General features: G+C 37.8%; 5 protein-coding genes and 1 non-coding gene across 6 annotated transcripts; 2 read left to right on the forward strand and 4 right to left on the reverse strand.

The window, feature by feature from the left end:
- On the forward strand, positions 376-4,196 carry LOC18607793 (guanine nucleotide-binding protein subunit beta-2). The gene is made up of 6 exons (XM_007042150.2): positions 376-787; positions 891-985; positions 1,723-2,147; positions 2,634-2,991; positions 3,387-3,500; positions 3,717-4,196. The coding sequence occupies exons 1-6, from the start codon at positions 682-684 to the stop codon at positions 3,750-3,752; spliced, it is 1,134 nt and encodes a 377-aa protein (XP_007042212.1). The 5' UTR covers positions 376-681; the 3' UTR covers positions 3,753-4,196.
- Positions 4,690-10,926, reverse strand: LOC18607794 (coatomer subunit gamma). The gene is made up of 18 exons (XM_007042151.2): positions 10,734-10,926; positions 10,163-10,260; positions 10,022-10,072; positions 9,727-9,840; positions 9,421-9,621; positions 9,215-9,316; positions 8,636-8,743; positions 8,319-8,552; positions 7,781-8,031; positions 7,514-7,685; positions 7,248-7,403; positions 7,091-7,141; positions 6,727-6,867; positions 6,456-6,653; positions 6,221-6,352; positions 5,962-6,135; positions 5,452-5,691; positions 4,690-5,271 (listed from the first exon to the last, which is right to left on the reverse strand). Exons 1-18 carry the CDS (start codon positions 10,777-10,779, stop codon positions 5,077-5,079), a joined length of 2,664 nt encoding a protein of 887 aa, XP_007042213.2. The 5' UTR covers positions 10,780-10,926; the 3' UTR covers positions 4,690-5,076.
- On the reverse strand, positions 11,771-15,128 carry LOC18607795 (proline-rich receptor-like protein kinase PERK5). Its single transcript, XM_007042153.2, has 9 exons — positions 15,023-15,128; positions 14,251-14,865; positions 13,606-14,163; positions 13,347-13,433; positions 13,196-13,266; positions 13,035-13,111; positions 12,816-12,960; positions 12,564-12,725; positions 11,771-12,303 (listed from the first exon to the last, which is right to left on the reverse strand). Exons 2-9 carry the CDS (start codon positions 14,780-14,782, stop codon positions 12,037-12,039), a joined length of 1,899 nt encoding a protein of 632 aa, XP_007042215.2. The 5' UTR covers positions 14,783-14,865; positions 15,023-15,128; the 3' UTR covers positions 11,771-12,036.
- Positions 16,082-16,155, reverse strand: TRNAT-AGU. The gene has a single exon. It is a non-coding gene; the product is annotated as a tRNA-Thr (tRNA).
- LOC18607796 (ras-related protein Rab7) lies at positions 16,334-19,087 on the forward strand. The gene is made up of 7 exons (XM_007042154.2): positions 16,334-16,655; positions 16,907-16,933; positions 17,056-17,155; positions 17,791-17,937; positions 18,040-18,120; positions 18,217-18,362; positions 18,812-19,087. Exons 1-7 carry the CDS (start codon positions 16,603-16,605, stop codon positions 18,876-18,878), a joined length of 621 nt encoding a protein of 206 aa, XP_007042216.1. The 5' UTR covers positions 16,334-16,602; the 3' UTR covers positions 18,879-19,087.
- LOC18607797 (SWI/SNF complex subunit SWI3D) lies at positions 19,476-25,852 on the reverse strand. Its single transcript, XM_007042158.2, has 8 exons — positions 25,286-25,852; positions 24,035-24,561; positions 22,801-23,466; positions 21,846-22,009; positions 21,055-21,767; positions 20,532-20,716; positions 19,990-20,440; positions 19,476-19,851 (listed from the first exon to the last, which is right to left on the reverse strand). The coding sequence occupies exons 1-7, from the start codon at positions 25,731-25,733 to the stop codon at positions 20,066-20,068; spliced, it is 3,078 nt and encodes a 1,025-aa protein (XP_007042220.2). The 5' UTR covers positions 25,734-25,852; the 3' UTR covers positions 19,476-19,851; positions 19,990-20,065.

Raw genomic sequence — 26,089 nt, forward strand, 5'->3', positions numbered from 1 at the left:
CTACTACTACTTCTTCTACCATTATTTCTTCTTTATTTTTATTCCCATGAAAGCGGAATGAAAGACTTCTTCTCCTTACGGGTTGACTTTCATACAATCTCCTTCGTTTTTTAACATTTTCGGTATGTCAAAATCAAAGAAAAAACCAGCCCCTTTAACCCTTTGGGTTCAGCTTGGACTCTTGAAGGAAAGAAAATTTACCTTTCTGCTTCGGTTTTTGTTTTTCACATGGGACATGTGGGGGAGGAAACACAGAACTTAACCAGGTGAAGGTGACGATGAAGAAGGAAAACAGAGGAGGGGGTCCCAGCAGAGATCCACGTGGATCATGGGTGGGCCCGGCGGCGTCAGTCAAACTCAATCAAAACCTTACCAAGCCTACCATAAGCCTCTCTCTTACTCTCGTTCAGAATCTTACAACCATCACCTTCACGGCCTTACTATAAAAATCCTCCCTTTTCCTTAAATTAAATTCATCAGGCTGTCTCTCTCTTTCTTTGCTTTCCTTCTTTCCTTTTATTTTTTTGGGTTTTTTTCGGTTATTTTCCTTTTAATTATGAATCCATAGACGGAGGCCTTGATTTCATAAGCTCACAGGAAAGAATATTACTTAAAAACTAATAAAAAATGGTCACTTTGAGTAAAAAGTTTTGAGCCAAAAAGAGGAAAACAAAAGAGAAAATGTCAGTTGTGGAGCTGAAAGAGAGGCTCTCTGCGGCGACGGAGACAGTGAACAATCTAAGAGAGCGATTGAGGCAGAGACGCCTACAGTTGATCGACACTGATGGTAACAATTTTTCAACCTTTTTCTTTCTACTGTTTTTATTTTTATTTTTTAAAGGAAATTTTGGTTCTGAGATCTGTTTGGGTTTTTGGTAAATTATGGTTAGTCGCCGAATATGCAAGGTCGCAAGGGAGGAGTCCAGTTACTTTTGGCCCAACGGATCTGGTTTGTTGCAGGACCTTGCAAGGTCACACTGGCAAGGTATTTCTTTGGCCTTTTATTGCAATTTTTGAAATTGATGATGTTATTTTGGTAGCTCGAAGAAAGGGGAATTTGCTAACTAATTATTTGAAATTGAATTGCTTTGGGGCATGGGTTTTACTTCCTTCTTTTTTTTTCTCCAAGGATTTAGTTTACAGAGATTTCTAACAAAGTGCAGTTCCTTGTTTTTTGTTTGTTTTTTTTTGTTACAAATCTCTTTACTACATAATTTGCATATGAAGAGATTTCATGTTTTGGTTTTTTGGCTCCCCAATACTTAAGTGGTTTCCCGTATAATATGATGTGTGGTAAGTTTATGTGTATGTGTCTGTGTCTGTCTTAAGTGGTGAATGAGTTATCTTTGTGAACTTGCATGTGTATTTTCTCCCAGGAACAAGGGATACTTCTTGCTATGTGGATAACTGATAACAAGAAATGCTTTGTGGGAAGACAAAAAAGGGTGGTCTGGTTTGTTATAGAACCTGGTGAGAACTGGGAAGTGAGACCCCTAGAAGCACGCTTGGTTTTCCCTGGTTACTTGCTGAAATGGGAACAAACAAGTTGCTAAATTAAAGCGAATAGGGCATTTTAATTGTTTTGACAAATGTGCAAACCCTTTATTACCGCATGATGAAACATAAAATCAACTTAAGTCTCATTCAATTGTAGATCACTTGTCATAGTGCTGACTATAGATAATGTGGTCTATTTGAATTTAATTTCTAAGAAATATGCAGGTATACTCATTGGATTGGACTCCAGAAAGGAATCGAATTGTCAGTGCATCTCAGGATGGACGCTTAATTGTGTGGAATGCTCTAACAAGCCAGAAAACTCATGCCATAAAGCTGCCTTGTGCATGGGTTATGACATGTGCTTTTTCTCCGACAGGTCAATCAGTTGCCTGTGGTGGTCTGGATAGTATGTGCTCTATTTTCAACTTGAATTCACCAACTGACCGGGACGGAAACCTACCAGTATCCAAAACCCTTAGCGGGCATAAGGGCTATGTTTCCTGTTGTCAGTATGTTCCAGATGAAGATATTCACATTATTACTAGTTCTGGTGATCAGACATGTGTTCTATGGGATATAACTACAGGCCTCAGAACTTCTGTTTTTGGGGGAGAATTTCAATCTGGACATACCGCTGATGTTTTAAGGTAGTTTAGTTTTTTTAAGTTGGTTCAACGTTTATGTTGTTATCAGCCCGTTTTTAACAGAAATTGTGTCCGAAGAAAATTCTTTCTCTGGTATCTTTACAAGATCCGGCCAAATGTTTATCTAGAAGTTATAAGAAAAAGTAGTGGAGTTTGTGAATTGACCCTGGTTCTGATCTAGTTGGATTACCACCTGAGTCCATTGTTTCGCATTTATCAAGTGTTCAATATTTTAATAAGTGGGCTGGGTATGAAGTTGATACAGAAAAGTTTCCATTAATATAATGGTTGTTATATTGTTAACTGCAGGTAATAACCCTCAGGAAGCCTGAAGCTAACTTTCTGTATTTAAAATTGCATCTGATTGATTTATTTTCCATTTTTATTAGTCATATGATGGACCTATGTCCAGTGATATTCATGTTTATAGAATCTTCCTGTGAAAGATAATAAGGCTGTTTTACAATGTTATATTCTTCTTTCTTTCAGTGTCTCAATTAATGGATCAAACTCCAGAATGTTTGTTTCTGGTTCGTGTGATGCAACTGCCCGATTGTGGGATACTCGTGTTGCAAGTCGAGCAGTGCGTACATTTCATGGTCATGAGGGTGATGTTAACACTGTGAAGTTCTTTCCAGATGGCAATAGGTTTGGAACTGGATCAGATGATGGAACTTGCAGGTTGTTTGACATCAGAACTGGTCACCAGTTGCAAAAATACTATCAGCAGCATGGTGATAATGAGGTTCCACATGTAACCTCCATTGCATTCTCCATATCTGGAAGACTTCTTTTTGCTGGATACTCTAATGGAGATTGCTATGTGTGGGACACCTTATTGGCAAGGGTACATAACTCAACCATCATCCCCCCCTCCCCTTCCCCTCCCCCTCTTCCCTCCTTTTTTCCCCTTTACTTCATCTTTTCCAGCCCTCTGACTTCAGAACTTAATTTATTTCTTAATATCCTCATAAAGCTATTTTTTTCCCCATGAAATTCGATTTCCATTGAATCTTGTGGTGTTTTGTTAATTATAGACACTAAGCAGTGAAGTGCTTTTGTTGCCTGAGTATGTCTTTTACTTTAGCCTTACTTTTTGAGCTTGGGAACCCAACACTTCAACTTTTGCTTTGCTCCCACTCTTTCTTCTATTTGCAAATAAGCATGAGCTCAAATAATTTATAGCTGATTCCACTTTGACATATAATCGGCACTGGTTCTAATCACCTACTCTTTTGTCAGGTTGTTTTGAACTTGGGATCTCTCCAGAACTCACATGAGGGCCGGATTAGCTGTTTGGGTTTATCAGCTGATGGTAGTGCCTTATGTACAGGAAGTTGGGATACAAACCTCAAGGTTAGTCCATGTCTAAATCCAGCCCTGCCATATCATCAAATGCATTTGCAACTTTTGGAATTGAAAAACCAACCCTCTCTACTCGTCTTCTTCTGTTCTTTTGTTTTTTTTTTTTTTTCATATTCTTTTTAACTGAATCTAGTATGTCTTGATATTAATTGAAAAATGAAAAATCAGAATTTCTGCAAAGTGTGATGTTCGCTCTTGACATGGCAGATTTGGGCGTTTGGAGGGCACAGGAGGGTGATTTGAGTTGTAAGAGAGGAAACTCTTTCCATATTGCAAGTCCTCTCAATCTCAGGCCCCATTCTTCCTAAAGCAGTGGTGCATTATATCCTATGTGGAAGATTCTTCTGTATTTCAATCATGTTGGAGGTTTGGGAAACCATAGTCTTGTACTGTTGCTTGAACTTAGATGTGGAAAAGCCAATTTGATTAGTGGGTAAAGAGAGATTAAAGGTAGCGTTGCTTGAGAACTTGTACTGGCAGAAAGGTTCATTTGCATTTTGTTAGCTTTGCCTGATTGTGATTACTCTCTTTTTTTTTTTTCCATAGTAACCAACTCAATTATCGACTTTGATTTTCCTTCCCCCAGTTGTGTGTACCCATTTGTGTTCAGCCCTTTATAAAGCTGACAGATTGTTATAGCTCAACGCCGTTGAGGTAAAATTCTCTATGTTTAGTATGTTCCTATTACCTGAGTCCTTGGTCTACTTGTTCTTCCAGCTAAGGGATTGACGTTTTATAACAGATGAGGATTGCAAAAGACGGTTTTGGATTTTTCCTCTTTTAAAGACGTAGTCGTTCTGCACACATCCAAAAAGTCAAATTATTCCATCTAGGGGTGCACCTCTGACCATCGTCCCACCCCACCCCCATTTTGGGATTAATTATATTTTTGTGCTACCACTTCATGAAAACATGCGTCAGACAAACGAATAATCAAAGTTTCGAGGGTGGCGTAGTTCGGTTAGCAGATACACTTCTTTTAAATTATGCAAAATGTACCCACACAGCTGCACTTGTGTTGAATTATTTAAAACCAATGAAGCGGTTTGCTAATGGCATCTAATACTGGATTGGGGCAATTATTCTATGGGGAAACTTGGGCAATGCAAAGATCGGCAATTGCCAATAATAGTAATACCATCACAACGCCTAGTCCCCACTTCAAATTGGCACACAAACAACCCTTCAAATCTTACTTCCTTCAATGCTAATCACTACAAAATTATCAAACGTTCTTTATGCCAACTGTCAAGTAAAAACGCACCTCAAAATTCATGAATATAAAATCAAGCATAGCTTGATGGATCCTATCCTTAAATCCCACATAAGAATTTTGGAAATAAAAAATAATAAAAAATATTAAATCCCTCCTATGAGCCTGACTTGCATGATACACAGTTATTATTTTCAGAATAACAGATGACCAGATAAATGCAAGTGAACCGAGAATAAGGGCCATGCAATTCTTTCTACAAGCTTATCTATTTTGCAGCCATCTGCCTCTGATCTCATATAAAACCACAAAAAAATTATAAAAGCCCGTAGGCAAAAACAAACAATTAACAACCTAGCCGCTCGCTACAATCTCATGAATGGCATCACTAACAGCTTCATCCTCAGATCTAACAGCAAGTTTCATTGCTACATCCTTTGGACCATCAATTCCAAATTGCAACCTCACAAGCACCTTCACATTGCCAATGTATACACCAGATAGCAGACAAGTGTGTGACCTTGAATTGCTAGGGACAACCTCCGTGCCCTGTACACCACCAGAAAATAAGTGGAAAAGATTATCAAATTACACTGGGATTGCAGTGAAAAAACAATTGACAACATGGTACTTGACAGTCCAATGCAAGGCAGTTAAAAAAGTGAAGGTAAAATGCATATCCATAGCAACTGCATAGAGCCCAAAAAAAAAAAGACACTGTATACTTACCTCACAGGGTTGCATGCCAAGCAGATTTATGACAGCATTAACGGCCTCAGCCAGGCTATCCCTTGGGCCAAGGCCATATTCATCTACACGCTCACAATCTGCACCCATGCTTTCCCATGCATTCCTGAAATTAGAGACGCCCACCTTCAACATGTAATCAGCTGCAACAACTTCAAGATCCTCCAGTTGGTACTCATCCTCCACTCCATCTTCCTCAGCCTCACCAGTGCTTGGATCAACCTAACCAAACCCATGAAAGCTTTAGATATGAGAACCACCTTAAATGTCCAGTTCATTTATGGAAAACATATTGTCTATAGGATATTCTAATGCAACTTAAAACTCCTGAGAGACAGATAGTGGGGTGGGGTGTAAATGAGATTTCTTCGCAAAATGTGTTATCATTCAGAACCAAAGAATACCTGATGCGTGGATATTAACACATTCAAATAATGGAGAATCAGAAAAAGCAGCACATGCTGCCCGAGCAGAAAAATGATAAAGCCATACCTCTTTTACAATGAATCTCAGCATATTGGAAAACTTTCCAACAGCAGGGACCCCCTCTGGCTTCTCAAATGCCACAAAGGTCTGTCCAGGCGAATCATATGGAAGTGATCTTAAAGGCTTTGTAGCTACTTCAGCAAATTCCTCAGCCTCTGAAGCATCCACAATAACAGTGACCTGGCAACAGGCAGATTAAGTTATCCAAATAGTCTATCATAGGTCTTTGGTAATTTAAAGATGCTTCGTGTAATTTGATCATTACATTCTCCAATAATTGTTCTGGAATAGTATTGGTGCAGTTGAACTGAAACACAACATGACCATCAAAAATATGTTTGACAACATTAACTGCATACTCTGTTTCTGCTTCTGTCAGCTCCACAGGTGCAGAGGACTGGCCAATAAAAATTAGAAAGAAGGCATTAGTAAGTTCCAAATCAGAATAATGTCTAATCATTATATGCACGGAACACACAAGGCAAAGTCAATGAAAGTACCTTGAAAAGCTTGCCAAAGTTTGCAAACTCAGGAATGGATGAAAGCAGCCTCTCATAAGCATCAACAGTTGATGGCGGGCCAGTAGGAGGAGCACTAAGACCAGTTGGCTTTTTACCTGGAGCTTTCTTCTCAGCAAGTGGCTGAGTCTTGACCTCCTTTGGCACAGAATCAATGTCAAAAGACTCCTCTGATAGTTCCTGTACCCAAATTAAATACATGAGATCATGACCTAAAAGGCAGAAAAAGTGTAACAGAAATTTAGAAACTTACATAATTTTTCAAACTGTTCTCCAAGTTCACCAGAGGGATATCTAGTGAACCAAAGAGAAACTCCTTTACATCTTCACCAGTTTCAACAACTGCACCATCGCCACCAAGTGTATTGAGATAGAGTGTAGCCCTGTCACGAACCTACAAACAAAAGATTTAAACAAACCTTAAAATATTTGAATATCAAGAAAAAAAACAACACGTTTCACTTCCCAAGCTCAGGATTAAGAATGCAACTAAAAACACAAAACAAATGAAAGGACAACGATGCAAGCATAAGTATATGGATCAATCATACAAATGCAAACGAAAATTACATGTCAAACAGTAACAAAATATATGAGATTATTAATGATAGACTGACCTCATCATCATTGTCAAAGAGACAGCGTCTTAATAGAACAAATATGCGAGGCTGCAAAAGAGAGTAGCGCAAGATTTTCCAGCTTAATTAAGTGATCAAAGGGTCACAGGTTGAGATTACTTCAGAAAAGTGAAGGAGAATAATTAAGATTTCATACCTTCAATGCATCAACCATAGCACCAAATTTTGCTAGGGTGCTCACAGCACCAGCACGGACAGTTGCATTCTCAAGATGCACACGGTTATAAATGTATCGTATATATTTGCTTGGATCTGAGGTTTTTGGGCCTTCAATCCCCAGAAAGTGAAGTATCTATAATACAATGTTGAGACAAATATAATACAAGTCAAAGATGGGAGAAAAAAGGAAAAAAAAAAAGAAGCATAAAGAGCACGGTAGAGGTGATGGAAACAAAATGCTACCTGTGTGGAAAGATATGTGAATTCACAATCTTCAATGAACTCACACAAATGAAGCAATCCACTCTCCTTTGCTTCAGGGATATCTCTGATGAGAATAACAATTGAGTCTACAATGGCCTTTTTGTACTCAAATCCACCTTCTTCCCTTAGAATATTGCTCAAGAAGTTCATCCTGAAATAACAATGGATAAAAAGAACCTTAAGGCACAAGAAAGGAGCATCTAGTGAAGCCTATTGACCAACAATGCAAAGCCAAGTATCCCTTACAAAGATCTGTGCTTCAATGGAAACTTTAAGCATAATGATCTTATGGCTTCCACAACAACAATTTTGAATTCATCAGCAATATCTGACATAAAATTTGTTATCTGCTTCATCAGTCGATCCACACTTGACTCATTTCCAGTCTTGAGAAGGGTAGTGATTGCAAGTGTGGCAATGCTTCTGTTTTGGTCAGAAATTAAACTTTCCATGTCAATATTGCAGTTTGTGACAGCCATGGGATGAGTCATTGCAACCTGAAAAGAGATTAAGTCACACAGTCAGAACGCACAAAAAAAAACCATAATCTGAACTAAAAAGAAACAACAGACATTTATGATTGAAAAGTGATTATATATTGCTAAACAATATGGTAACAGAACTTTCAACAAGCTCCATAAGTGTATTTGAACTTCTGCAGCTTGCAGAAGAAACCACCGTGGCCCCTCTGACTAAAGTGCTCAGTTTCATTTTCCTTGAACCAACAACATAGATATCTACATAATAGCGTGATATATTATTGAGCAAAGGAAAATCAATCAACCTTGTTCAAAGTACGAACTGCAGCAAATCTCAGGACTGGCTTAGAGGAGCTTAAAAATAGCTGAAGAACTGTAATTGCTGGTGTCAGTTCTCGGCTTGTCACACCATTCAGCTCCGTGATTGCTCTAGCAGCCTCAAAAATCACCATCTCAGCCTTATGGCGCAGACAGCCCTCAAGAAAATCATAAAAAGGGCGATCCCCTGTTTGAGTGTTATTGGCTGACTCACGAATAACCTGGAGATTCATCAATTACTTCATAATGTTTATGAAAAAAAAGGTTGACATTAAGGCAGAGATATTTTGGAGATGGTGAATACCTGACTAGTGTAACGTATCAACAGGCATTGGGCTAACGGTGAGCGCACACTTCCCCTTGTCAAACTAGTAACCAGCTTATTAACAGCTAATCGATCGTTTTGCCGTATCTGCAAGAATTAAATCACATACATTCATCATAGGTGTGACTCAAATTACATAAACTGAAAAGATCAAATTAATTAATGTTACCCAACATCCAACCATGCATAAAAACACATGCAAGAATCAAAAAGTACTATAGTTTTCTACTGCATGAAATATACTGTACTTTCCTTTATTACACACATTTTTCTTATCAATTAGTGCAGATAAAATTATAAGTAGTGTTCTAACTTAAATAAGCAGCCAAGCATGCAATGTGTTAAAATCCGGTAAAAACAAACCCAACCAGGCTGCTAAAAATAGTCAGATGAAACAAAAAACCTAGACAATCTATGTGCCACAACCTATTTTCAAAGAAAACTTTTAGTGTCATAGACACAAGACTTGAATCAGTTAACAGATTAAACTTGATTTTAGCAACCGACTTCAACTACCAAATAAAACCCCAAACTTTCCAAACAAGGTACATAACATACCTGGTGGAGCAATGCCAAAGCATGAAACTGCACAAGGGCTGCTCTTGATTGAACAGCTTCTTGAACCTCATTACTCCATCTTTTCACAATCTCGGGGTTTGTCTGCCAAAATGTTTATGACATGTTAACAAGTCATAAGAGTTTTGATAATTAATTCATAACTAGATGAAAAAACCAACCTTAATAAAAAAAAAAAAACCCAGTACCTGAAGTAAGTGGATACCACTGACTAAGGCTGCACTAGCAACAACGGGATTTTTGTCAACAATTGCTTGTTTCAAGTATCTCTCAATCTGGGTTAGAAGAGTTCCATCTGTTATCCGACAAAGCACACGAATAGCATTTGCGCGATACATATCAGTCTTGCTAGTCATGTCCTTCATAAGAGAACTTGTGACAATAATAACCTATTTTCAACAAGAATATAGATTAATTAGTATCTAAATTTGCACACATGTCAGCACACACACGAAAAGTTATTCAACAAGCATGCAAAATTTAAGATATATAACCTCATCTGCTGAGGGAGATAGCTCCTTTATCATCACATAGACCATTCTCCTCAAGCCTATATCCCTTGATTGAAAGAGCTTTGTCACAGAAAAGAAAACTTCTGTTGCTTCAACCTATCCATATAACACCAAAAAAAGGGTCATTCAACAGGGGAAATTTTCATCACAATACAGCACAATTCCTTCAATATACCTACTTACAACAGCAGAAATCCATAAAACAGAGGTCAATTGTAATCTCACTTGAAAAAAATGGATCTAATCTTTTACGGCACAATTAAAAAGAAAAACCGACCTTAGTGAATGTTTCTCCTTGGTTCAGTAGATAAAGAAGCTTTGTGATAACCTGCATAAAAAAATTATAAATAAACATTCATTATAAAATGAAAAACAAACACACTAAATAGAAAATCAAAGTTGGTTAAAAAGCAGAAACCTGAGAGCATCTACGCGGATCAAGCTGAGGGTCATTGAAAACCCTAGCCTCTTGAAGAACCGCACCCTTCTCAATCCCCAAAAATGGAGAGTAGTCCGCTGTTTAACAAACAAAATTACAAAATTAACAATAACAAAAAAGTTCTCCAAACACCTAAAAAGCTAGAAGAACTCAACAACACTACAAAAAGAACTCAAAGAAAATAGATACATAGGCCGCGAGATCCACATCAAATCAACTTAAAACTTAACGCATCCGTCGAAACTAACAATCTGCATTGCCTTTACAGGAAGAGAAAATCTAGTGTTGTAAGGGTGCAGATCAGATCAACTAAAAGTAAACCAAATTCTACTAAAACTAAACCGTAATCCCTCGAAATTAGATCTAAAAATCACACAATGCATCTGTAAATCAATCGAAATGAATCAAAACCGCACAGATCTAGAAGCTAACAACTGATCTAACCACTGGCAAATCTAAGAAACTCGAAGTGCACTATCAATTCCGAATAAAAATATGAAAGAGTGAAAAGTGAAATAAGGGAATCGAAGAGAATGAATATTGAATTTACCTTCATCGTCGCGATCATCGTCTTTCTTCACCAAAGGCTGTGCCATCGCTAATTGAAAGCTTGCCCCTTCGAGATCTAAGGCGAGTTATATAATTTCTCTTCTTTTTATGTTCGCAGGCGAGTGAGTCTTTCCCTCTTTTATCTCTTTCTCCCTCTCGCTCGCTCTGTCTCGTGTTCTTCTTAACGCTTTGGTTTTTGAAGAAGAGAGGGGTCTTAGAATAGGGGGGGGAAATCTGGTGGATCTAGTAATATTTGCAATCAGTGTTGATGTTATTTGAGTAATAAAAATACGCCACGTCAAGAAAATTGGTAGAGTTAAATCACGGAAGTGCCCCTGGGTATTGTGATTTCTTAGATCGGGGGTTCGACGTACCGGCGAAATCATGATGTTTGGGTGACTGGAATGCCCTCCGGTTAAAGTACGGTATTTATAATTAATTATAAAAAAAACAATTTATTATTAATTATCTTAAAGACATATAATTGGATCAATTAAAATTTACATATATGTCATGTATTTTGTCTCTTTATAAATATCTAATTTGGATCAACAACAATTCATTTATTGATTATTCAATTTAATTTTAAATAAATAAAAATAATATTTAAATTTGATTAATTAAAATCAAGATTATGAATATCAAAGCATAAAAATTGTTTAACTCGTTGATGCTAAATCTCCAAATTCAAATCTAAAATCTTTGATCTCCCAAAAATTTCAAGTCTAAAACACACAAAATTTGTGTGTACAATATAATTCTTAAATTATCCTAAAGTTATTCAATTTAATATTTGAGCTAAAAACATATTTAATTACTCCATAAAATATTTAATTCAAGTGTATCAAAATATCAATAATAATTACACCTGATACAATTTTCATAATCAAAGGAGTAATTAAAAGTTACGAAATTTAAACTAATTATGAAATTAAATGTATTTGAACTAATATCATACTATAATGGGAAACTAAAAGTTTAAAAACACGATATAATTATCATATAAAGAAATTTATAGATAATTTATTTAGAAGCATATACATAAAATGCTGTTTAAAGTTAACCTCCAAGATATCATAAGATATAATACAAAGACATATACATGAACTTCAAATTCCAAACTTCATAACTACATTCAACCATCATGAATGGCTATAACAACAAAAAATATATTTATGAGTTTGTAAGTGTGCATCTTGGCCAAAATCCCTTTGTTTTTTTCAATCAAATGCCTGTTTGGAAGTTTACCGGACCTAAACTAAGGGCATTGCAATAAGGGATTATGTCTTTGATAATTTCAAGTTTTACAAACGTTGCCTCCGGCTTATATTCCCGCTTGAGTCGCTGCTAGAGGAAGAAGGATTGAGCCCGTATTCACTCGTGTTACCATAGTCGCTGCTTCCGTAGTCTTGGCAGTCCAAGGCCATTTTCCTAATCTTCTTCATGTCTATACCATGGGCATCAGTATCATAGTCATAGCTTGCCATTGAGCTGAACCTTGAACTTTGGCCAGGTCTCATAGCGTCATTTAAGTCATCCATTGAAACATCATCTTCCAGTGCCCGCACAATCTGTTTCACGTGCATATATATGATTCATCAATACTTCCCCTGTTTAGAAATTTTTTGAAGCATTGAAATATATTGATTGTCTCCCCTTCTCGGCCTCGCCCATGGATAGAAATTTACAAAGTGAGTATTCAGGTATGGTGGTAGGTGTATATATGAAGTGTTAGGTAGCAAATCATATTCAGGGGAAATAAGGTGCTTAAACATGTAACTCAACTTTTCCTAACAGGACCTGAAATCTGAAGTATGTGGAGTTCATTTACCTGTCGCATTTTGGGTCGCCTTCTAGCTGAATGCCTAACACATGCACCGGCGCATGCAACCATGCGTACCATCTCATGCTGGACAAAATTGTTCTCCAGGCGTGGATCCACCAATTGACTGAAGTTTCCATCCTCCATTGCACTAGCGCATAAGGGTCTAGCCTGTTACGCATTTAAAGTTGAATTTTTCACCATCAGAATCTCTGAATCAATACTTTAAGCTTATAGATTAACAGAGGAGACATTTCGCACCCAGTCGACTAAGCTCTCATCCATCTCCCCGGTCAGGTCCAGAGGCCGACGTCCAGTTATCAATTCCAGGAGCACAACACCAAAGGAGAAAACATCAGATTTATCTGTCAGCTTGCCACTTGATGCGTATTCAGGAGCCAAGTAACTGCATCAGGTATTCTAATCAGATATATATGCCCAAAGCTTGTAGATTCAAAGAATCTAACTAATTTTGCTTACCCGAATGTTCCCATGACACGAGTTGAGACATGAGTATTGTTATCTTGAGAAAGTTTAGCCAACCCGAAATCTGCCACCTGTTTTCGCAATTCAGTATTTTCGAATAAGCTGAAACATACAAATCGATCCAATCAAACTATATTTTCAAGGTTATGACATACCTTGGCTTCAAAACTGAAATCAAGTAGGATGTTGGCAGATTTGATGTCTCTGTGAATAATGCCAGGGTGGCCTGCGTTCCTCAAATGGATTAGAAGAGAAGAAGAACGAATGTGAGGTACAGAGTTCAGTAATGCTATATAAATTACTTACAATCTTCATGCAAGTATGCAAGACCTTTAGCTGCTCCCAGTGCAATTTTGAGCCTAGTAGGCCAGTCCATGGTCGGGAGATCTTTCTCTGCATTCAAACAACGATGGCATTAAATACGAACACTTAGAACTAGCATGATGTAAGTTTGACTCTTCTCCAGTCTATCAAAGAATCTTCTTAACGTACGGTTATGTTACTATCAGAATCTATATGTGAGTTAGTGATATTGCCAATAAAGGGTAATGTAGCCATTGCCTACCATGGAGGTGGAATTCGAGAGTTTTATTAGGCAGGAATTCGTAGACCAACATCTTTTTATCTCCTGCAATGGAATACCCAACAAGAGATACAAGGTGGCGATGATGGACGCGGCTAATAATCTCAACTTCAGCCTGAAATTCACGTTCACCCTGCCCGCTACCAGATTTGAGACTTTTAACAGCTACTTCTTTGCCACTGGGCAAAACTCCTTTGTGGACGAACCCAAACCCACCTTGACCCAACAAGTTAGCTTCAGAGAACCCTTGAGTTGCAACCGCTAGATCTTCATAGGTGAAAGTGCTTTGTTTGAGCCCTAAAGCCACAGGTGAATATGCAGATGGCAAAGGCGGACCATGTTGACCCGAGTACCTTGAGCTCATTTCACTTGTCAAAGGCGGTATTTGCCCTCGTGGTTCTTGTGGCCACCCTCCACGACCTGCATTTCCACCGGGCGGCGGTGGTAAATTGATGGCAAGGTGACGATCATTAGCTTGGTACCCATTGCTCATGTTATTTGGTCTTCTTGGACTCAAGACATTTCCATATCCGACGCCACCTACACATTAACGCATTCTTAATCAAAATGCATGGCTTTTTTAAGAAAGATGATATTCACGCTTTTCGTATTTTGAAATATATTTACCTTTTGGTGGCATTGAATTTTTGTAGTATTGAATATGATTATCGAACTTTGACTTCTTTTTCTTTCTGTTGCATACTGCAATGATGAGCGCTACAACGAGAATAAGCAACAAACCAACGCCAACTGAAACACCTATTATAATTGGCAAAGACGGTGACGATGACGTATTACTAGCTGATGAATTTGATGATTTTGGAGGTGGAGGTGACAATATTCTTGGCGGGGAAGCAAGAGTTGATGAGCCATTTCCGGCAGTTGACTTTGGTGTTGGAGGCGGCGATGCTGGAGTCTGAATAGCTGTGGCAGCATTATTTTGATTGCTGCCATTATTTTCATTATTAGCTGGTGGTGGTGGTGGTGGTGATGGTGGTGGTGATGGTGGCGATGGTGGTGATGATGATGACGAGGGCGGTGGTGGAGATGACTTTGACTCTTGCACGGGTGGTGGAGGCGAGTTAATTATCGGCTGCGGCCGTGGTGGTGGTGATGCAATAGATGTTGAATTTGGAGAACCTTCAGGGGCAGAAGCCATTTGGGGTATTTCTGACAAAGTTTACCCTTGAAAGGTGCCAGAAAAACCCCCTCTCCCCTCCAGACGATGCCTTCTGAAGACCTCTGCAATGGCAAGTAAAAGGAAACATTAGTCTTTATCAAAACATACACCACAAGCTTAGCCATGAAGGAAAACAAATGTAGTCCAAAAAATGTTAGCCCAAATCTCATTTGCTCAAATATAAATTTAAAAAAATAACGAGAAAAAAAAAAAGAGTACCTGTGGGAGAAAAGTAGGAGGATTCTCAAAGGGAGGGGGCAAGAGAGATTTTGCTAGGTAATAGCTCCATCAAACATGGTGAGAACCAAGAGTTTCCTTTCCCTGAATCATCTCCTCAAATGGAGGAGAATCTCTATTTGGAATTCTAATTATAAGATGGTGTGTCTCTTTGTTATATTTTGCCAATGTCTGTCAAAGCTCTTATTTTGCAGGCTTAAGCTGTAATTGCCAACTAAAATTGTAATGTAAAGCAGTGAAAAGGCACAGGTGATTAGTTTTCTGTTGTGCTTTGTCTTTCGGCCAACTTCCTTCCTACTTTGGAGTTGGTTATGCGATTTTCACATATACAGGACCTGTCAAAGCATCCAATCGAACATCTATAAAAATTGCCTAACAACTGTCGATACTCAATAAAACGACCCATATTTACACCCTTAACAACCACATATGTAGAATGATATTTTAATAATTACTTTACATTGTGTTTTCATAATTTGATGGTATAGTATTTAAAATTATTTTTGAATTATTTAAAAAATTTTAGAAGTTACTTCACATATATGCATTCATTATACTTTTATTTTAAATCAAATAGATACTTATAATTGATAATTAGTTAATTGTTATTAATTAAAATGTTATTCGTCATTTTTTATATCACATGATGCTTCCGTAAAAAGTTGACATGTCGTTGTAAATTGTGATGTGACATGTTAATATAACTACGTGATATTTTTATTTTCAATTTAGCATTATGTGAATATAAAATAATAAATAACATTATGATTAATGATAGTTAATTAATTATTAATTATAAATATATATTTGATGTAAAAAAATAAAAACTTGATTGAAGGTAATAAAAAAGAATAAATTTATTTAATTTTTTTAAATAATTTAGAGATTTTTTAAAACATTATCCTTAATTATACTTCTGATTATTTTTTTAATACAATTTCTTCTTATTTAAATTGAATTGAAAGTCTATCAACCTAATTTTGGTTGTCCCTAAATAATAAAATATAAGGAATAAATAAAGAAACCGAAAAACACATCAACTGCTCTCGTTGAGAGTTGAACTCAAGACCTCCCGCTTACTAAACGGGTGCTCTAACCAACTGAGCTACGAGAGCTGCTTGAAAGGCTCGAGTCACTTAAAATATTGATTTTATAAATAACAGACCAATCAACAATGCGACGCCGAAAGTCAGTTTACCAGTCCACATGGGATTACACTGGTTAGACGAAACAGCAGTCGAAGCTGTCACGCAAACCTTCCCCCCAATTTCACTTGAAAAATAAAAACCCAAAAATATAATTACAAATATGCCTAATTACAGGTCAGTCCAGCTTTTCCATGACTTAGCAGCGAAAGAAAGAGAGAGAGAAAGAAAAAGGAAAAAGAGTAGAAGAAGCTTTGAAAAAAACGCTAGAAAATTCAGCCAATTTTCCATTCGAATTTTCTCTGTCAGACAAACAAGTCCACGAGCCCCTCACTCACTCTTTCTCTCTAGATATAGAAAATTTTCTCTTTCTCTTTATATATCTATAGATCCGCCGATTTCTTAGCGTTTCGTACGATGCCTTCTCGCCGTAGAACCCTCTTGAAGGTCATCATCCTCGGCGATAGCGGGTTAGTTTTCTTTTTCTTTTTTACATCTGTCCGTATAATTATACGCACCAGGACGCATGTGTGTGCTTTTCTTTTAATTCATTTCTAGGGTTTTCCGTACGGCTCTTTAAAGATCTTTCGATTCGAATTACTGGTTTTGTCTGTAGCTAAGCTCTTGTTAGTTTCCCTTGCGATTTTCTTTGAAATTTTTATTAATTAATTTATTTTTTGAAATTCAATGTTTATGATTGTGACTGATCTGTGATTTACAGGGTAGGGAAGACGTCTTTGATGAATCAGTATCCTGCAGCAGTCTTTTTCCAATTATTAAAAAAATTTGAAGCCGTATTTAATTATTAATTAATAGTAAATTTTGTTACTATGAGTTATGATATTGTTCGCCTTTACATTTTGCTTTTAGATATGTAAATAAAAAATTTAGCAATCAGTATAAGGCAACGATCGGAGCTGATTTTTTGACAAAGGAGGTGCAGTTTGAGGATAGGCTTTTCACCTTACAGGTTAGATTTATTTTTACTATGCTCTATATCTGATTTAGTATAAAGTTAATATCCTTTTTCTAATGCCCGAATGCAAGCATTTTAACATTTTAATGAGCTTGCTTCAGTTGGTGCATTTGTTTTTCGGGATCCTAATTTTTCCATATTGAAAAAAGGTGTATTAGGCTTGATTTTGATCTGTAGCTCATGAAGCAAGCATGGTTTTGAACATCTTCATATGGAATATGAATGGAGCTTAATGAGGATTTCTTAATTGCGTTTAAGATCTGTAACAAATGCATCTTACTTTGCACTATGATCTCATTAGTACAAAACTGCCTGTTGCACCCTCTTTACATTCATCCAAAGGCTTGTTGAAGGTTTCTTTTTCTCTATTTATATTGTTGTGGATGAGCAAGCTTGCAATGATTTAGAATGTGAGGGCTCATTAATTGGACTGGGGTTGATTACTGGATGAATTTTCTTCATCAAGCAGGGTTCTGTGGTTTAGCATTAGACAACCTTATGACTACCATTGGGTATTTGTCTAGCAAATTGTAGCATTTCATTCTAAAATGATTTCGGGTTTTATAGTAGCTTTTGTGTTATTTGAATGTGCACTTTGCTCAAAATTCATCGATGTTCTCTTTTCCCAGATCTGGGATACCGCTGGCCAGGAAAGATTCCAGAGCCTAGGTGTTGCTTTCTACCGTGGTGCTGATTGCTGCGTTCTTGTATATGATGTCAACTCAATGAAATCATTTGACAACCTAAACAACTGGAGAGAAGAGTTCCTTATTCAGGTATTTACTCTGAAACCCCATGAATTCTGCTGGAAATTATGTCAAACAAACTCTCCATGATTTATTCAGTAAAAGAATGCTGATCTGAGAAACCTCCTGCAGGCAAGCCCTTCAGATCCAGAGAATTTCCCATTTGTTGTTTTGGGAAACAAAATTGATGTGGATGGTGGAAACAGTAGAGTGGTATGTATTTTCTTAATTTTTTCTACCTCTGCAATGGCACTACTCTCTCCCTCCTTTGACAAAGCTTTAATTATCTGCTTCTTCTGGACAATCTAGGTTTCTGAGAAAAAGGCGCGAGCATGGTGTGCCTCTAAAGGAAATATCCCATATTTTGAGACCTCTGCCAAGGAGGGAGTTAATGTGGAAGAAGCTTTCCAGTGCATAGCAAAGAATGCCCTGAAGAGTGGGGAAGAGGAAGAAATGTAAGTTAAAACTTATAATCAGTTCTATCCATGCACACATAAACATATCTAGTTAATTTTGAGCTATGGGAAAACCTTAAAACATGTACTTTAGTAGTGTTAACTGTAACAGTAATCGATTGCTACATATAGATATTCAATACGAACTTGAATTAACAACTTGAGTGGCAGCTGCAAGTACAACTGTGTCTTAAATCTGCTCAGCCAAATTTGGCTTAGTCCGTGCATTATTTAATTATCTTTCTATATATTAATATTTTGAGAGGTGACAATATTTGCATAACATCTTGATTTTGAGGACCCATAGTTGCGGATTGCAAATTGTTAAGCAGCTTAGATCCTGAAATTATTTATCAATAGTTTTTTCTTCATTTGTTTTTTTATAGTCTGATTGACAATTTCATTCTTATTTGCTCATGTTGTTCTGGTGGAATATTTCGTTCATGAAGATACTTGCCTGACACCATTGATGTTGCAAGCAGCAGCCAGCCAAGGTCAACGGGATGTGAATGTTGAAATATGTTACTATGTGATTTTTTTTGGGCTGCAATAAATGTCTTTGTAAGTGTTACGAATGATTTGACCTTTCCAATCATTTATATGGATTTGTACGACACTACACTGTACATTAGTGTGTGTGGAGAGAAACAGAATGGTCTGTTAATGCTGGCTGGATTTAGTTGCCTGGTGCTTTGGTAATGTTTTAAGTTCTTAATTATTCAGCACTGTCCGAGTATTGTTCCCAAGAAATGTTCAAATTTTTTCGAACAAGGATGGATTGTGTCCTGTTTCACCTGCAGCTGAAAGCTGTTTTAATGCTTACTTTCCCGCTTTACTATCAGGAAAAGTGAAAATGTACGGAATTTTGGTTTTCAAAATGGGGATTGAAAAGGAAGAAGCATCGGATGTTCGGTAACTAAAACTTGCTGGCTGATTCACAGAGGATAGAATTCTCACCCATCGTCTCGCTTGCAAATCCCTAGGGTTTAGGTCTTTATGCCTTGTGATTTGACTAGATTTTTCCGGTAAAGGAAGTCTTAATGCTACAACTCATTCAACGACTAAATGGAATCGGGGAGCTACTCATCTAGAGAACAGCAGAGACAAGGGAGATCCGATTCAAAGATTTACATCATTTTTATAAAATTAAGACGACTCTCCCCATATTCATAAATGGAATACACCAGTTACATTTCCCACACTTGCACCTTAAGATGCCCAAGAATTGGTATAGGTCATGGATGTTTAATTTGCACTAACTAAATTCATCAACTAACCTTACAAAAATACAAACACAAGAAGAAAATTCCAAGTTAGAAGACTCAACCATTTTGACTTAAATAGGATCGACGCCCCAGAAATGGTAGCCCTGCAGGGGAGAACAATAAGCAGCTGCTCCTTCCTCCTATGATGATGAGATGCCATTGCCAGCTGAATATGTAATGTAGGCAGTGGTTTCTGGATTGCTCAGAGATAATCAATGCTGTGGCTGAAATTATCACAGGAAAAAAACACCAAAATGAATTTGCTACAATTCAGCTGGGTGAAACTCAAAGTTCTTGAAAGCGCTTAAAAAGACTGGCAACAATAACAAGAACAAAAACCACAACAAAAAAGAGATACTCACCTGGTAAACCTCATGACAGATGGCTGTTGTATAAAAATGGATGAAAATTTCTATTCACAAGTAATCTGAATAGAGACTACTTTGATTCAACTGAAGAAAGATTATCCGAGCTAGCAGGCCGGATTGAACTTCCTGCGACTGTTGTGGATACAAACAGGTTGGGAGGGGTAGGAGCCATAGGCCCCATGGGTCTTGACATTGGCGGCCTTGGGGCAGTCATGCTCATAGGAGGCCTTGCAACTGAATTTGCGAAGTTTGCTGCAATTCTATTTGCAGTATTTGTAGGTGGCATTGCTCTAGATGAGGAAGCTGGCAAGCCCAGTCGAGCGGCGATTATCTGTGCTCGCTCATGGTAAAGCCTCTGCCTTGACCTGTCCAATTGCTCCTTCACCCTCATTATGACACCCTCCATTTCATTGAAGGAAGCTAATTTGGTTTCCATCTTATGTAACTGCATTAAATTAAAGCCTCCTAAAACTTAGATTTTGCTCAAGTTGGAAATATAGAAAAAGGAGACTGCATGGACTTTGCAATGAAACTACCTGCTTTTCTATTAATGATGTAGTAAGTTGTCGAATTTGGTCCTCTTCCTGGTCTGCCAGAAGTTTTGCCTTCACTGCTGCTGCTGAGAGTGCTGTAACTGCAGCACGCTTGAATTTATCAATGCTAAGATCACCTATTGTCTCGGCAGCATCATGGTTCTTGTTTTTACCTTCTTTAATCTCATCTGCAAAGAACAATAATATGATGAGACACAATAAAAAAGAACGCATTTTTCCTATTGGCAGTTAATATGCCATTTTTTTTTTTAGTGAACATTGTAAAAACATCACTATCTATCAAGGTTCAATTTTCCAAGCCGATCTGCATAAAATTAAGGAAGACAAAATATGCTTAATCTCTTAGAACCAAGCATTGCTTTCAGCATTTATATTTTAAATCAGACTTGTTAAATATTTCTACATATTCCCGTAAGTTAGTAACTAGCATTTTCAGTACAATTGGCTACTGTTCCCATAACTTCCACACTCCAAACAAGACATTTATAGAGAAATGAAGAAAAACCTGTGGTTGCTCCATTTTCGTTCAAATTATTTGATGTGACTGATTGATGAGGCTCAATCCTTTCTAATGGTTGTGAATCAGACACCATTTCAACATCATTTGATACCTCTGTAGGCTGTGTAGGCTCTCCGACAGAAGTTGATTTAACTGGTGGTTGCTCATTCTTCCCTCGGGATGGAGAACCAGGAACTGTCTCTACATTTTGTAAAGCCTCTGCTGGTTCAGATAGCTCTCCAACTGGCTTTGATACAGCTGCATCACAAGGTTCATTCTTTTCCAATGGAACAGAGTCAGTCATGTCTACTTCCTTCACTGCCTCTGTAGGCTGAGAAGGCTCTTCCACTGAGGTTTCCTTCCCCCCTGTCTCCTCAACAGAACTTAGTGAAACCTGGGAAGCCAAGTTATCTGATTCCTTCATTAAGCTTGGTTGATGATCCTTTGATTGATCAATAACGCTGGATTCATTCAAATTAGCCTTTTTATCTTCCTCATTAGTTGTTAAAGTGTCTGGCTCTTTTTCATCGGTGGATAGTTCATTAGGTGAAGCTGATGTCACCTTATCTTCAGGAACCGAAACTTCAGCATTTTGGTCACCATGGTTGCTCAATGAATTTTGCTGATCCAGAACTGGGCTAGACTTATCCTCCTTGGGGCCTTTTTCTTCCAGGTTTTCCACATTCTGAGCATCCCGATTAGCCATACCATTGACAACACTGCCAATCTCTTACTGACATCAGATGTAATATTCAGAAATTGCTAAAGAATTATAAGCGTGAAATAGGTTAACATACCTTTCAGAACCATTTGGTTCCTTGTCATCTGGAGGATCTTCCAAAAGAAAGCAGTTCCTTGCAGCCAGTTGAACGCTGGGAGAACTACCTGATAAGGATTTCAATGAACTTTGGGCTGAAGCAGCAGCAATCTTGGGTCCAACCAGCCGTGCAAAAAATCCTGCCTGCAATGAGAGATACATAAAGTTGTCACACATCACCACCAAATGGACAGAGGATAAGTATTCATAAACATTTTCAAGAGAAAAAGTTGCAAAGTTTAATGAAGCAAATTTATGATACCAGAAGCGATGAGATTGTTCATAAACAAGTACAAAGCATGCAATAGATTAATAAAGGACTTTAAGAGGCATGTGATAGATTAATGAGAATTCAGTATAGCATAACAATCATTTAAAAGAATGAAAAAAAAATGACCATGAAAAACTGTTACCAATGAGCAGAAAAGCAAAATGCCATATAACAGAATTTTTGGGTTTGATCATTCATTTGCTGATCAAGCAAGCCACCATAACTTTTATTTTGGAGGATCAGAAAATCTGAATGTAAGTCCAAGGATGCTTGACACTAATTTCATGAAAAATAATTACCAACAGTCACCTAAATAGAATCAAAAGACTGGTTCAATTGTTTCAGTAGCAGGTAAAGAAGGCAGCTTAAAAGGTATAAGTACAGCCATGTCAAGTCATGTCCTCAACCTTTTCCAACAGCATATTTTGCATTTTGAAGTACATCCATCAACATATAACTTTTCATATGGAGCAAAATCAATAAACCATTTAAAATTATTCTAAAAACACAAACAAATGATTCCCTGAAAAATTTTTAAGATAATAAGATTATTTCAGAAGCCATGTACAAAATTGATATATTCCAAATGTTAAATAAACTCAGTTTCCCCTTCATATACATCAATTGATAAAAACCTAATTACGTACTTAAACATTCAACTTACCAATGCCATAACAGGATTTCCCACATCAGCAAATGAGAGTGAGCTTTCAGACGTTAAAATATAACCAACAGCTTCAAATGCCTCCCTTAGAGCGATAAGTGCACAGTTTTCATTTGTGTCTTGTCCACCCTTTGCTTCATTAGTTTCTTCTGGCTTTGATGTTTCTGGATCAACTTCAACATCAGTTCCAGTTTCAGGTTTCGACGTTTCCACACTAACTCTCACTTCTTTTTCATCTTCAGGTTTTGAAGTTTCCATCGATGTAGTCTGGGCCTGATCCTCTCGAGGAGTAGTCTTACTCTCTGTCTTTTCAGAGACATCTTTAGAGACAGATGTTTCATCACTCATTGCAGCAGGTCCAGTAGATTTTTTGGAATTGTTCTCTATATTATTGTCACAATTATAGAATACATCCTCAATTGGCATTTGAACAAAGTGCAGTATGCATTGAGCTTTGGTTTTCGTAGCAACATGCTCTGCAATCTCATTCCAGTTTTCTTTATAAAGTTCAAGTGCCTCAAGGAGGAGGAGGGTTTCCTGATCTGTCCACTTGCCGCCACTAAGACCGGGGGCCTCAGCAGGCTCCATGAGAATAAAATCTGACGAAGACATGCCGGAGCCGAACTTCCCATTGCTAAAGCAATCAGAACATAAGTCAAAATCTGCCTGTCAAATACAAACATAATCAGCATCATAAGAAGATAGGAACCCAGTTTACTAAATTAGTTATATTTGCATTATGACCATTCATTTCATACAAAGATTCACGGATCATTGGCTCATAGCCTTATTGTTAGTAAATAATGAATCAAGCAAAAAAGAGACTATCCAGGTGGTGCAAATTATTGTGATTTCTTATTTGCTGAACACCTATTTCTACAACACTTGGATGGAGAGCTGTAGCTAAAAAGGCTTGTAGATTTCCTTAACACTTGGCTTGACCAAAAGGCGTCATACAAATTTACCTCTTTTAGAAGTAGAATTCCCTCTTACTCTCTTAGAAATATAAGACTAGTTGGAAAATGAACCAAAGTGTGTGCGTGTCTGTGTGTCTGTGTGTGTATGTATGTATCAATTCAATCCAAGCAAAAATTAAACCATTGACTACCACTATAAGGAACAAGTGTGCACATGTGTCTGCTTGGACAGACATAACTAGTGCAGTAATTTTGCTCTTGCATAGTGAACTAAATAATTTGAGGTTCAGACAATTATTTATTAGTCAGTAACTAACCTGCTTCTGGCAATGGTAGCGTTTCCGGGAGCAATCAGCTGAACAAGAATTGCAATGGTACTCAACAGCTGGCCCCTCAGGTCTGACCAAGTCCTCAGCAATTGCAGACTCTGGAAGAAATCCAGATGGTACAGATGGAGTTGAAAGGTTAGGCCTGGGAACAACTGGTGGGCGTGATTCAATTGCCTCAAAGCGAAACAATTTTTCAAGCAAAGAATCCATTTTGGCCATCCCATCACTATCGGAAGTGGGCACAGCAGAATCAACTGGTAGGAATGGATGAAAGTTAATCAAACCCCAGTAGTCCAGGAACTCCAATACCTCATGCCTTGCGTCCATGTCACCAACTTCAAGATCTGACAGATCTTTCAACTCAATTTGCATACTTGGATTTGCATGAAATTTCTTCATTATCCAATTACGTATCTCCATGTACACATCAGGGGTACGTATTGGGGATTTCCCATTAAAGAAAGAAGGCAAGACACACTCCTCCAGATTGTGAACTTTTGTCCATGAAAACCATCCTGCGAGTACAAAGAGAAGGGTGAATACTCAAACTGACAACAAAAGGAAACACCGAAGAATCTAATATGTCATTTTCTTCTCCTTCATTCTTTACAGCATCAGAATAAGAGGCTCCCAATGAAGCCAATTCATTTAGAGACCTATAGCAATCTGATGATAATAACTAAGATCAACATTCACTTGCACGGCTGATAATAAGTGAGCACAAGAAATTGAATGCACACTTATTATCGTTTTTTTGAGAAAGACCATAAAAATCAGGAATTACAACGGAATTAACATTTTCACAACCCTCCATTTCGAATCTTTCTTTTTCAAAATAGCAATCATCAAACTGCATTGAGATCTAATGCTAGGGCTCAGCGAAAGCACTCACATGCATAGAAACATAACGAAATCCTTGCCTTCTTTTCCTTGTGGCCAAGTGAAAAACAACTAATAAATCCTCCCCAAAGGCACAAAGATAAGGACTTTCTAGGAACATTCAATATTGTCATACAGAAACAAATAAATAAAATACCCAATTTAACAACTACCTAAGAAATATTACTCCACACAAAACAAAAAAAAAAATTCCACAAAATTTCTCCCTTGGGCTAACCCCCCCCCCCACCTCTCACACCTAACTAAAACTCCAAAAGAAAAGCTTCAACTTTCCTTCCCTTTCCTCCCCATTTTCCCAGCAGCCAAACAAAAAAATTTGACAAAGAAAGAAAAACTTACCGCAATGATTAGGAACCACATGCGCATTACTATCACGAGATCTAACAGCCTCAAATTCAGCCTCAATTTTCGCTTCCAAAGCCTCCCACTCTTCACTTGCCTTATTCAACTCCTCCAAGTCTTCAGCCTTCACACTATCTTTCACCAAACTCGTTTCCTCAAGCTTCCCACCAACCGATCCCGAACCGAAACCCAACGCTAGGTTGCCACTAGGCGCCCCTTGGCGAGCCCTAGTTAAAGGACCATTATGGTTGATCAGAGGGTGGGAGATCAAGTTTGACTTCTCTCGAGTAATCCGTTTCGACGGCGTTGATGAAGAGCTGGACCCTGAAAGAGAATTAGCTTTTCTCTTCTGTGCTCCTGCTCGACGGCGTGTTGATGCCGGCTCCGGATCGGCTGAGCTCGGCCCCGCCGGCGAGTTCCCCGCGTCCCGGCGTTTCTCCTCCATCACGGGTCGGGGGGTTTGGTTTTCTGGAAAAGGGTTTTGAGTCGGTTCAGTGTGAATTTTGTTGCTGTGTGTGCCTTTGGGATTTTGCTATTGCCAGGGTGGGATTTTGTTTCTTCCACGCTAACAAAAGCGTTTTCACTAATTAAAGGAAATAATAATTGTCGTGTACAGTGCGGTTCACAATTAGTGATGAGACATTAATTTGATGGTCATTCTGTGCCGTTGACTGATTGGTTTGCTTTGGGATCTGTGCGGATGTTGAAATGTAAAACTTTTTCCCTTAAAGTGCAATATTTTGCCGGTGTGAATAATTGCACCAGATTGTCCCCATCCAACAATTTTCAGGTTTTCTTTCC

The sequence above is a fragment of the Theobroma cacao genome, chromosome 2 (assembly GCF_000208745.1).
Source record: "Theobroma cacao cultivar B97-61/B2 chromosome 2, Criollo_cocoa_genome_V2, whole genome shotgun sequence".
NCBI classification, from domain to species: Eukaryota; Viridiplantae; Streptophyta; class Magnoliopsida; order Malvales; family Malvaceae; genus Theobroma; species Theobroma cacao.